Here is a 12,999-nt window from a genome sequence, read left to right as displayed (position 1 = left end):
TCTTGTAGACCAGGCTGGTCTCGAACTCACAGAGATCCGCCTGCCTCTGCCTCCCGAGTGCTGGGATTAAAGGCGTGCGCCACCACCACCTGGCTTGGTCTTTGGTTTTTGATGTAGGTGTTGCTTTCATTGGCTAATTAATAAAGAAACTGCCTTGGCCCTGATAGGACAGAAGATTAGGTAGGCGGAGTAGACAGAACAGAATGCTGGGAGAAAGAAGCCAAGTCAATCAGTCGCCATGATTCTCCCACTCCAGACAGACACAGGTTAAGATCTTTCCTGGTAAGCCACACCTCGTGGGGCTACATACATTATTAGAAATGGGTTAAAGTAAGCTGTGAGATTTAGCCAATAAGAGGCTAGAACTAATGGGAAAGGCAGTGTTTAAAAAAATACAGTTTCCGTGTAATTATTTCAGGGCATAAGCTAGCCAGGCAGCTGGGAGCTGGGGCAGAAGGGAAGTGGCCTGTCGCTCCTATTACTACAGTCTTTCAAGACAGAGTTTCTCTGTGTAGCCCTGACTGTCCTCACTCTGTAGACAGGCTCAGCTGGAACTCAGAGATCCACCTCCCAAAGTCCTGGAATTAAAGGCATAAGCTAACACTGCCCAACCTTACTAAATATTTTGGATGAAGGTTGTTGGACAGGTTGTTTTATTCTTTAAAATAAGCCACACTTTGTTTCCAAATACAATTTTGCTTAGATGAGGTATGATTTACATCGCTGGCATGCCATCTTTCCAGACACATTATTATCGATTTTTATACTATGTTGTGAATTTAACATAAATTCCTGGATTAATTAAATTCTAAAATTGTAATCAGTTGTCCAAACAAAATTGTGATATTTAAGCAAAATACGTAGGAAAAGAATACAATATAAAAAACCTATTGTTAAACAATTTATTTTATTTTTGAAATGTTGAGTTATGTCCATTTATTTTTGAAATATCTTTCCTCCAAACTTTTACTTAGGGTATGTGTCTAAGTGTGTGTGTGTGTGTGTGATTTATCATACACACAAACATACTCTTACCTCTTCAAAACAGACATTGCTAGAGATTCTTGATAAATTAAAACTCTTTGTTGCCCTCCATGATATCAAACATCTGGCTTCCACAGATACGGTAGATGGACGATTCAGGCTAAATATAGAGAAGACGCGTCTACCAACGGAATGACACACTTTGACGTCAAAGAACACGGTAATCTTCAATCTAAGACTCATTTATAGAATGTTAGTTTTGTCCCAGTAATTCTTTTTAGTAATGTAGCTGATGCAAATTACTCCCAGGTGGGGATGAGGCCCTGAGCCAGGGTGGTGGGAAGTCCTGGTTGGGTATCCGGCCAGGGAGTCAGTGCTTGTTAGAGGTTGTTAGAGGGACATGATGATGTAGAAGAGAATACCGTCGTGGGGCTGTTTTAGAAGGATTTTATGCCTTCCACACCTCCTTCTGTCTCACAGATAAAGCCTACAAAATAAGTCTCACGCCAGTAAGTGATCTGCAGCACGAACTGAAAATTCAAGGTACTCTAACGCTTTGGTGACTGTTCGGGAGTCTGGGGTCAGCTTTCCTGTTAGTTCAGAAGAATCCCACTGGCTCTAGTGGATTCGTGTTCTTCATAACAGAAGTGGTACAGTCCCCAGGGCAGCCTGGCTTATGGAGGATCTTTCTAGGCTCATGATTTTAGGAAAAATAAACAATTAGCGACGAGTCAAATAGTTAAATCAACAAACGATTCTTAATGTTTCCAAAATCAAGAATATTACGTGTCATATTGCAGGGAAAGTAATATAACAACAGTATGATACTGACCACTGTTCCCTCACTCCGTTTTCCCACTCTTAGATGAAGCCCAAGATGTGGGTCTCCAGCCTACAGAGTACCTGAGGCGGAAAATAACAGAACAAGGTAGTCCACAAGTTGTATAGCACTGCAGTTACTGCATTCAAGACCAGAGAGCAGAAGACACGGGGTTTCCCTAATTGCAATGCAGTGGGCGGGGAAAAGATGCCTGTGGAGGTTCAGTTCACCCCTCTAATGATCCTTCATGCAATCTCAGGATTTCATTGGCCAGATCCTTACCCCGAACAAATCAGTTCTTTATTATTTCCTCCCCTAAAACTATCTAAAATGTTTGTTTTCCCTGAGTATCTGGGAGTCCTTTGATGGTAGAGAAATTGACGCTTGAGATCTCTTCGACTGTTGGTGGTAAGGACACGCGTATTGACATCGTTTCAGCTTTTACATACAAACATCCAGTGATAAGGACGTGTTGTTATGACGGAGCCAGACATAGTGCCTATGAAACCTGTGAGCAGCGAGCAGTCCGTGTGAAAATAGGCCCACGCTGTGTCCAAGCCTTCACTCAATGCTGCACCATGGCAACCCAGATCAGAGCTAGTGACACTTTTAATGAATTCATTGGATTGGGCCGTGGTAGGTATTGTATTTTCTATGGGAACCTTTCCAAGTCTGGGTAACTGTGTAAATTAACTTCTCCAAGAAAAGTAGTTTTCATTTCCTACTTACAATTAGATTTGAAAGGCAGATAATTTTCAGTGCCCAGAAGGACACCCTGTTGTGTATTTGGGGAACTGGAAACAGGACAGCACACTCAGAAAACACTAGTCCAGAGCCAAGACTCAGTGGCACGGAGGCCAGCTCATATGCAGACTCGAAGGAGACTGAGAATCTCCAGTCGATAAAATCCAAGGATTCTGTAACATTACAGTCAGCAAATTTGAAATCTTAGCATTAGTAAATCTCTGAGGATTAAAGCACATTCTTAATGTTTCCAAAACTTACGGACTCTCAATCATACATTTTCTTTAAGCATTTGCAAGCAGTGCAGTGCAGCCCTCAAATCACAGCACTCAGGAGGTAGAGACAAGAGGATTTCGACCACTTCCACGCCAGCCTCGTCTACAGAGTCAACTTGGGGACAATCTCCAAATCAACAGAGAAACCCTGTCTTAAAAACAAACAAAAATAAATAAATTAAATAAAGATAAAAGAAAATGACCAGAAAGAAGCCTTCTTTTTTTACTTTTAATATTTTTTCTTTTCATTTATATCTTTATTTGAGAGATTATGATATGATCATATTTTCTGCTTTTCCTTTGCTCTCTCCAAACAGTCCATAAATTCATCCTTTCTCTTTTTCAAATTCATGCCCTCTTTTTCATTCATTCTTATCACATTCACATGTGTATTTATGCATATATATGTATATACATATATTCCTAATATAACCTTCTCAGTCTATAACTGAGAACTTTTAGGAATGACCAATTGTCATAGGATGACCAGTGCTCTTCCCTGGGGAAGACTCTCCTGCAGCCAGCACTCTTTAGTTACCTGTAGTTCCTTCAGTAGGATGGAGGCCTCGTGGTCTTTACCCTCACTCTGGCACGTCTATTGTTGTTGTCCTGTTCAGCTCACATTTAGGGCCATGCTGGTGAGACTATGTAGTGAGGTGGGATTCCCCTCTGTATGCTATAAATGTTTTATTGCTATTGGTTAATGAAGAAGCTGCTTTCAGCCAATGGCTTAATAGAATATAGCCAGGCTACAAAAGAAATATAGAGACAGAAGGAGGAGTTAAAGAGATACCATGTACCCGCCGCAGGAGACAGATACACTGGAAACTTGCCGGTAAACCACGTGCCTCTTGGGAAAATATAAAATAATAGAAATGAGTTAATTTAAGATTAAAAGCTGGCTAGAAATATACTGAAGCTATGGACCAAACAGCATTGTAATTAATATAGATTTTATGTGATTATTTTGGGTTTGGGCAGCCCAGAAACAAACATGCAGCCTCTGCCTACACTGTGGTACAGAATCTGGTGTCACTAGGAGTCAAAGTCTCACACAAAAACCTGATCCTCTGACTCACAGCTGCCTATGACCAGATTGAGCCCTCTTCTAGCAGCTGAGAGCACCTACACTTGTGTGCACATAACCACACTCAGACACATAACATACACATGACTGAAATAAAATAAATCTCTAAAGCAAGAGTAAAGTGTCCATAGAAGTGTTTGGAATATGGGAAGTATTACATATTTTCCATATAGCATTTTATTTTGACTTTTCATATAACCAGTCATATAAAGTATGATATACCCCACTGTGGTGTATCTAACCTATACCACTCTGAACACAGTGGTGTATCTTACCAGGTGACAGTGACACCTAAGGATCAGCCATTTCCTCAAAATATTTGGAACAAGCTTTAGATTCACAGTAACCACTTCATATCACCCACTAGGCTTTAAGAGCTCTGAGGTAGTTCTGGAAAACAAGGCAATGGGCCAGGTGTCAGATGCTCTAAGAATTTAGTTTTTTTTTTAATTCTTTTTTTTTATTGAGAAAAGGAAAAAAAAAAACAAGTTTCCACCTCCTCCCAGCCTCCCATTTCCCTCCCCCTCCTTCCACCCTTCCCCCCTCCTCCCACCTTTCTCCCCCTCCCCCCCCTCCTCTCCCCCTCCCTCTCCAGTCCAATGGGCAGTCAGGGTTCCCTGCCCTGTGGTAAGTCCTAGGTCCTCCCCCCTCCGTCCATATTTAGGAAGGTGAACATCCAAACTGGCTAGGCTCCCACAAAGCCAGAACATGAAGTAGGATCAAAACCCCATGCCATTGTCCTTGGCTTCTCATCAGCCCTCATTGTTTGCCATGTTCAGAGAGTCTGGTTTTATTCCATGCTTTTTCAGTCACAGTCCAGCTGGCCTTGGTGAGCTCCCAATAGATCAGCTCCACTGTCTCAATGGGTGGGTGCACCCCTTGTGGTCCCGACTTCTTTGCTCATGTTCTCCCTCCTTCTGCTCCTCATTGGGACCTTGAGAGCTCAGTCCAGTGCTCCAGTGTGGGTCTCTGTCTCTATCGCCATCCATCACCAGATGAAGGCTCTAAGAATTTAGAATTAGATGAATGTTGTTGTTGTTGTTATTATTATTATTATTATTACTGGGTTTTGTAGGTGAAGCTTGTGTTTATTTGGTGTTTCAGATTTCTTTTTTTATTTTTGTTAAGCTCTAAATTTTTCTCTGCTCCCCTCCCTGCCTCTCCCATCTCCCCTACAGCCGTCCTCCAAGGTCCCCATGTTCCTAATATACTCATTGGAAACAATGAAAGCCAGAAGGTCATGGTCAAGCATCATGCAGACATTAAGAGATCACGAATGCCAGCCCAGACTAATATAGCCAGCAAAGACAAAACAAGATATTCCATGACAAATCTAGATTTCAACAATACCTAGCCACAGACCCAGCCCTACACAAAATACTAGAAAGAAAACTCCAACCCAAGGAAGATGGCTACACCAACAAAAAAGCAGACAATTGATGATCTCATAACAGCATATCCCAAAAAAGAGAAAATGCACAAACTAACATCACCAACAATGAAAACTAAATTAACAGGAGATAGCAATCAATGGTCATTAATATCCCTTAATGGAAATGGGCTCAACTCACCTATAAAAAGGCACAGGCTAACAGATTGGATACAAAAACAGAATCCATCTTTCTTCTGCATACAAGAAACATATCTCAACCTCAACAACAGATATTATCTCAGGGTAAAAGGTTGGGAAAAAATATACCAATCAAATGGATCTGAAAGACCCCCATCCCAGCCTGTAGTAAGGTTCAAATTAGGTCACCTACATAAGCTTAGAAAAACAAATTTTACAGAACCAGGAGGGGCTCAGCTCAGCTGTACAGGATATCTGCAGTCAGCTAGCTCTGTAGAAACTGGGCCGACAGGAAGACAGCTAACTACTGTGACAGTCTGTCAAAATACCCAGAGAGCTGAACTTAGCATTATCTAGATTTTATGGTTTTCCATAAAACTGCAAATGGATAAACAACGCCGTCCTAAACTCGACCCTAGCCCACCCAATATATAGGAACCAATGAAATGCTTTTTGCTACACCGTCTTTTATGTAACTCCTGAACCCCCTATAAATGCATGATGTATTCTCAGCCCGGTGTGCTCATTCAGCTAGCTTATCGAGCTGAGCTGCTTTGCAGCACCTGCAGGTACCTGTGTAAACATTAAACGGCCTCTTGCTTTTGCATCCAGTGGACTGGTCTCAGTTCTTGGGTAGGGGGATCCCCAAGGAGTGAGACACCCTTTTAGGGGGTTTTTCAGATCTAAGAAACAAGCTGGTGTAGCTTTCATAATACCAAACAAAATAGATTTCAAACTAAAATCGGTCAAAAGAAGATCATTTCATATTAGTCACAGGAAAAATCCATCAAGAGGAAATCTCAGTAATGAACATCTATATCCCAAATACAAGGGCACTCTCATATGTAAAAGAAACACTTCTAAAGCTTAAATCATACATTAAACCCCACACACTAATAGTGGGAGACTTCAATACTCCACTCTCACCACTGGACAGATAATCAGACAAAAAGTTGAACAGAGAAATAAGAGAACTAACAGATGTTATGACTCAAATAGACTTACCAGACATCTATAGAATATTCCATCCAAACAAAGACTATACCTTCTTCTCAGCACCTCATGGGACTTTCTCAAAAATTAATCTCATACTTGGTAACAAAACAAACCTCAACAAATACAAAAAAATTGGAATAACCTAATGTACCTTATCAGATCACCATGGTATAAAACTAGAAGTCAAAGCCGGGCGGTGGTGGCGCACGCCTTTAATCCCAGCACTCGGGAGGCAGAGGCAGGCGGATCTCTATGAGTTCGAGACCAGCCTGGTCTACAAGAGCTAGTTCCAGGACAGGCTCCAAAGCCACAGAGAAAGCCTGTCTCGAAAAACCAAAAAAAAAAAAAACAAAAAAAAAACTAGAAGTCAACAACAATACCAATTCCAAAATCCCCAAAACACATGGAAATTAAACAATGCTCACCTGTATTATCAATGGGTCAAGGAAGAAATAAAGGGAGAAATTAAAGACTTCCTAAAATTCAATGAAAATGACCACACAACATACACAAATTTATGGGACAAAATGAAAGCAGTGTTAACAGGAAAGTTAATAGCACTAAATGCCTACATAATGAAGCTGGAAAAAATCTCTCACTAGTGAATTAACAGAACATTTGAAAACTTTAGAACAAAAAGAAGCAAACTCACCTAAGAGAACTGACGGCAGGAAATAATCAAAGTGAGAGCTGAAATCAACAAAATAGAAACAAAAGGAACAATACAAAGAATCAATGAGACAAAGAGTTGGTTCTTAGAGAAAATCAACAAAATAGACAAACCTTTTTCCAAACTAAGCAAAGGCAGAGAGAGAATATCCAAATGAACAAAATCAGAAATGAAAAGGGGGACATAACAACAGACACAGAGGAAATACAGAGGATCATCAGGTCATATTTTGAAAACCTGTACTCCACAAAATTGGAAAACTTAAAGGAAGTGGACAACTTTCTGGATAAATATCACTTACCAAAATTAAATCAAGACCAGAGAAGGAAATTAAACAGACCTATAACTGCTGAAGAAATAGAAACAGTCATTAAAAATCTCACAACCAAAAAAAGCCCAGGACCAGATGGTTTCAGTTCAGAATTCTACCACCCTTTCAAAGAAGAACTAATTATTGCACACAATAGAAACAGAAGGAACATTGCCAAACCCTTTTTATGAAGCTACAATTACATTGATACCACAGAAAGACATTACTAAGAAAGAGAGTTACAGACCAATCTCACTCATGAACATTGATACAAAAATACTAAATAAAATATTGGCAAATTGAATCCAAGAACATATCAGAACCATCATCTACCATGATCAAGTCACCTTCATCCAAGAGATGCAGGGATGGTTCAACATATGAAAATCTGTCAGCGTAATCCACCATATAAACAAGCTGAAAAATAAAAACAATGTGATCATCTCATTAGATGCTAAAAAAGCATTTGACAAAATAAAATATTCCTTCATGATAAAGGTCTTGGAGAGAGTAGGGATACAAGGAACATACCTAAACATAATTAAGGCAATATACACCAAGCCAACAGCCAACATCAAACTAAATGAAGAGAAACTCTCAGTGAATCCACTGAAATCAGGGACAAGACAAGGTTGTCCATTCTCTCCATATCTATTCAATATAGTTCTTGATGTCCTAGCTAGAGCAATAAAACACTAAAGGGAGATCAGGGGGATACAAATTGGAAAAGAAGAAGTCAAACTCTCACTGTCTGCTGATATGATAGTTTACATAAGTGATCCCAAAATATCCACCAAGGAACTTCTACAACTCATAAACAGTTTCAGCAATGTAGTAGGATATAAGAATAACTCAAAAAATCAGTAGCCCTACTGAACACAGTTGATAAAAGGGCCGGGGAAGAAATCAGAGAATCAACACCCTTCACAATAGCCACAAATAGCATAAAATATCTCGGAGTAACTCTAACCAAACAACTGAAAGAGTTGTATGACAAGAACTTTAAATCTTTGAAGAAAGAAATTGAAAACACACCAGAAAGTGGAAAGGTCTCCCATGCTCTTGGGTAAGCAAAATTAACATAGTAAAAATGGCAATGTTACCAAAAGCAATCTACAGATTCAGTTCAATGCCCAACAAAATCCCAGCAAAATTTTTCAAATACCTCAAAGTGTTTCAGATTGCTAATGCACTTTTACACTTTCCCTCTGAGCCCATCGTAGCTTCATAAAAGATTTAATTTCTCTAATTATTGTCTTGTGTTTGTATGTGTAGGTATGTATACATGTGTGTGTATGTGGTATAGGATGTGTTCGTGTAGGTGTGTGCACATACACAGATGGGTGTGCAGTCGCACCTGTGGATGAAGATGTTGCATGTCCTCCTCAATTACTCCTCACTTTATCTTTTGACACAGGATCTCTCACTGACCCTGGAGCTCCTGATGTGGCTGGGCCACCTGGGCAGTGACCTCCAGGGATCCTGTGCCCCTGCCTCTCCAGGGCCAGGAATGCAGATGTGCACTGCTGTGCCCACATTAGCATAGGTACTAGGAATCCAAATGCAGGTCCTTTGCTTGTACAGCAAACACTTCACATTCAGCCATAAGCACAAGCCAGACAAAGAGGGACAGAGTTAACTGGGAATGGCATGGACTTTGAAACTTCAAGGCTTTTTCTTTAAAACCCCAATGACACACATCCTATAAAAGGGTAAGCATAGCTGTGCACCCCTGTAATCCTAACCTCTAGGTTAGGCAGGGGTATCAGAAAATCAAGGCCGGCCTGGACTACATAGCCTGTGTCAGAGGGTAGGGACTAGAGGGAGCATAACATTTGAAAGAAGCCAGTTGCAAACCAGGAAGATCACATGGAAAGGCCTCCAGATGTGGTGGCTCACATCTGCAATCCCAGCACTCCAGATGGGAGACAAGGCAGGAAAAATGACTGGAAGCTTGCTTAAACTGTGCAGTAGCAGAAACATGGAAACCTCTGACCTCCACATGTGTGCCGAGGCACCTGCACACCCACCCTCACCCACACACACTGGAGACAAATGGAGGGAGGAAGGGAGGGGGGAAAACAGCCGCTTGACAGGAGACTGGAAATGCTTCTCTACCTGGGCTGAGCAACAAAGCACGCTCACGGAGAGCTGTGCTGCACAAACAAGAGAGCTGAATGCAGAACAAATGATCCATGCAAGGGTCCTGAGCCTTATGGCCTGATGCTCCCTCCCCCCGGTTCTCGAGTGGCTGTATCTTCCTTAATAAATGTCTGTTTTTGTTGTTGTTGCTCTTTCTGTGAAGCTGTGGCTGTGCTGACTCCTTATGTAGACCAGGCTAGCCTTGAACTCACAGAGATCCTCTGTCTCTGCCTCCTGAACAAGGGCATGAAAGCCTAGTGCTGTTACACACTGCCCAACTGTCTCTAATTGCACAACCTCACAGCATGCCCTTGGGGCAATCCTTTGTCCAGGAGCATATGGACCTGTACCTGCAGTGGGTGCCCTCAGAACTCAGACAGGAAACTGTAATGCTGAGATCAAAGGAAACTTGAAAGAAGACCCTGGAGGAGATAGAAATAGTGTAGTCGCAGGCAAAAGTTCCCAAGCATCTCCTAGAAGATTGTGCAAGCAGGTCTTTTGATCAGCTGCAGTGTCTCAAAGTACACACTCTTTTTTATTTGTTAATTACATTTATTCATTTTGTGTGATGTGCATTGTGTGTCTGTTGATGTGCCACAGTGCATGTGTGGAGATCACAGGACAACTTAGCAGAGTCAGTTCCCTCCTTCTACCATGGCATCAATGACAATCTTCCTAGGATCTGATGGAGTGTGTTTGGGGCTCAGTTCCTTCCAAAAATGGGAGACTCGGATCTGTAACCCTAAACAGTGGTGTTGAGGCATGGGTGTGTGATTTATGTGGAGTGGTTGTGTGTCCGTGAGTGTGTGTATGTGCAGACAGCATCAATGTTGGCTGCACATGAGAATTCACTTGCAAAGACTTCCAAATCAGGCATCTATGCCTCTAAATATGGCTCCCACTAAGGAATCATTTAGTCGTCTGGAAAATGCAGAGCTGTGGAAACTGCAGAGCGTGGAAGTGGAAAGCAGGCTTCTCTTCAATGCTCAGCACCCACAGACGGTTTTCATTCTATCCCCAAATCACAAAATTGAAAAGCTCATGGAAACGGGAAAGTTCTACTATATATCATGTCACTGGCTGCCCGGCTGCCCAAAATAACAATACAACAAAGGAATATCTTTCTTTAGGTTGGGAAAGTTCTCTTCTATAATTTTATTAAATATATTTTCTGGACCGTTGAGCTGTACTTCTTCTCCTTCTTCTATTCCAATTATTCTTAGGTTTGGTCTTTTTATTTTGTCCCAGATTTTCTGAATGTTTTGTGATGAGAATTTGTTGGTTTTGCTGTTTTCTTTGATCGGTGTGTTTATTTTCTCTATGGTATCTTCAGAGTCTGAAATTCTTTCTTCTATCTCTTGTCATCTGTTGGTAGTACTTGTCTCTGTATTTCCTGTTCGTTTACCCAGATTTTCCATCTCCATCCTTCCCTCGGTTTGTGTTTTCTTCATTGCTTCCATTTCATTCTTCAAGTCTTGAACGGCTTCCCTTACCTGTTTGATTGCTTTTTCTTGTTTCTCTTGGTTTTCTTGGGTATCTTTGAGCGATTTATTCATTTCCTCTACCTTTTTGTTTGTAATCTCTAATTGTTTATGGCAGTTTTTCACCTCCTGTTTAAGGTCCTCTATTATTTTCATATAGCTCACTTTTGAGTCGATTTCTTCTAATTCTTCTGGAGTAGGGTGTACAATTCTTCTTATTTCGGGATCCCTGGATTCTGGTGATGTCATGTTGCCTTTCAGGTTGTTGGAGGAATTATTGCATTGGCGCCTTCCCATCTCTTCCTTCAAATGGAGCCAGGAGAGGCCTGGTGTCCTGGTCCATACTTTGCTGTGACTGACTCTCTGGGTGTATCTCCTCAGTGTAGAAGCAGGAACCGTTCCTGTCCAGATGAAACTCCTCAGCACCGAAACATGGACACCTGGTAATCCAATGACCCGCGGACAAACGGGCAAACTTGGGGGGCAGGGTGGGGTCGAGTAGAACACAGGAGACCCTGCCATGCAAGCTGAAGGTGCCCGCACTCCCTTTGGGGGTCCTTGAGGCCTGCCCAGTAGGCAGGCACTCACCTCTCTGGGTGGGTAGCCTTAGTGTAGTAGCAGAAAACTGTTCCTGAGCAAAGGACCTTGCAGATCACGCAGGCTTGTGGAGGGGGGGTCATGTGTAAGAAAGACAGCCCTGCAGAAGGAGCTGGGGGACGGGGGTTTGTGCTTTCTTCTGGGACAATCCGCCCCTGGATAGCACACACTCACCCGTCCAGATGGAGCTCCTCAGCACCTAAACAGGGCCCTAAAATGAATATTATTATTACTGGCTTCTGTAGGTGAGGCTTATGTTTATTTGGTGTTTCAATTTCTTTTTTATTTTTTTAAATTTTATTGAGCTCTACATTTTTCTGCTCCCCTCCCTGCCTCTCCCATCCCATTTTCAGCCCTCCCCCTTAGGTCCTCATGTTCTTAATTTACTCATTGGAGACAATGAAAACCAGAAGGTCATGGTCAAGTATCATGCAGACATTAAGAGAGCAAGGAGGCCAGCTCAGACAATTATACCTAGCAAAATTGTCAATCACCATCGAAGGAGAAAACAAGATATTCCATGACAAAACTAGATTTCACCAATACCTAGCCACAGACCCAGGCCTACACAAAATACTAGAAGGAAAACTACAACCCAAGGAAGATGGCTGCACCAACAAAAACACAGAAAACTGATGATCTCATAACAGCAAATCCAAAAGGAAAAAATGCACAAATTAACATCATCAACAAGGAAAACTAAATTTACAGGAGATATCAGTCTCTGGTCATTAATATCTCTTAATGTAAATAGACTCAACTCACCTATAAAAAGGCAAAGGCTAACAGATTGGATATGAAAACAGAATCTATCATAAACAGAATCCATCCTTCTTCTTCCTACGAGAAACTCATCTCAACCTCAAAGACAGACATCGTCTCAGAGTAAAGGGTTGGGAAAAAACATATCAATCAAATGGACCTAAGAAACAACTGGGTGTAGCTATCCTAATACCTGACAAAATAGAACCTAAGTTCTGCCCTATCATATGACAAAAGCATTTGTTCAACTATGTTCATAGCAGCATTATTTGTAATAGCCAGAACCTGGAAACAACCTAGATGCCCTTCCATGGAAGAATGGATGAAGAAAGTGTGGAATATATACATATTAGAGTACTACTCAGCAGTAAAAAACAATGACTTCGTGAATTTTACATGCAAATGGATGGAAATAGAAAACACTCTCCTGAGTGAGGTAAGTCAGACCCAAAAAGATGAACAGGGAATGTACTCACTCATATTTGGTTTCTAGCCATAAATAAGGGTCACGGAGTCTACAATTGGTGAACCTAAAGAAGCTAAATAAGAAGGTGAACCCAA

At 41.4% G+C, this 12,999-nt stretch overlaps 1 protein-coding gene across 1 annotated transcript in view; it reads left to right on the top strand.

Annotated features, from left to right (window-relative positions):
- LOC101987654 (complement C5-like) overlaps positions 1-3,035 on the top strand; it is a 15,715-nt gene extending 12,680 nt beyond the window's left edge. Inside the window, exons 6-10 of the mRNA XM_005345996.2 lie at positions 1,122-1,204; positions 1,465-1,527; positions 1,850-1,912; positions 2,243-2,440; positions 2,838-3,035. Coding sequence (XP_005346053.1) covers positions 1,122-1,204; positions 1,465-1,527; positions 1,850-1,912; positions 2,243-2,440; positions 2,838-2,980 — 550 coding nt within the window. The 3' untranslated portion in view covers positions 2,981-3,035. The remainder of the gene's footprint in view (positions 1-1,121; positions 1,205-1,464; positions 1,528-1,849; positions 1,913-2,242; positions 2,441-2,837) is intronic.
- Positions 3,036-12,999: the final 9,964 nt, after the last annotated feature.

The sequence above is a fragment of the Microtus ochrogaster genome, chromosome 4, assembly GCF_000317375.1.
Source record: "Microtus ochrogaster isolate Prairie Vole_2 chromosome 4, MicOch1.0, whole genome shotgun sequence".
NCBI classification, from domain to species: Eukaryota; Metazoa; Chordata; class Mammalia; order Rodentia; family Cricetidae; genus Microtus; species Microtus ochrogaster.
This window is presented reverse-complemented; position numbering and strand designations above follow the sequence as displayed.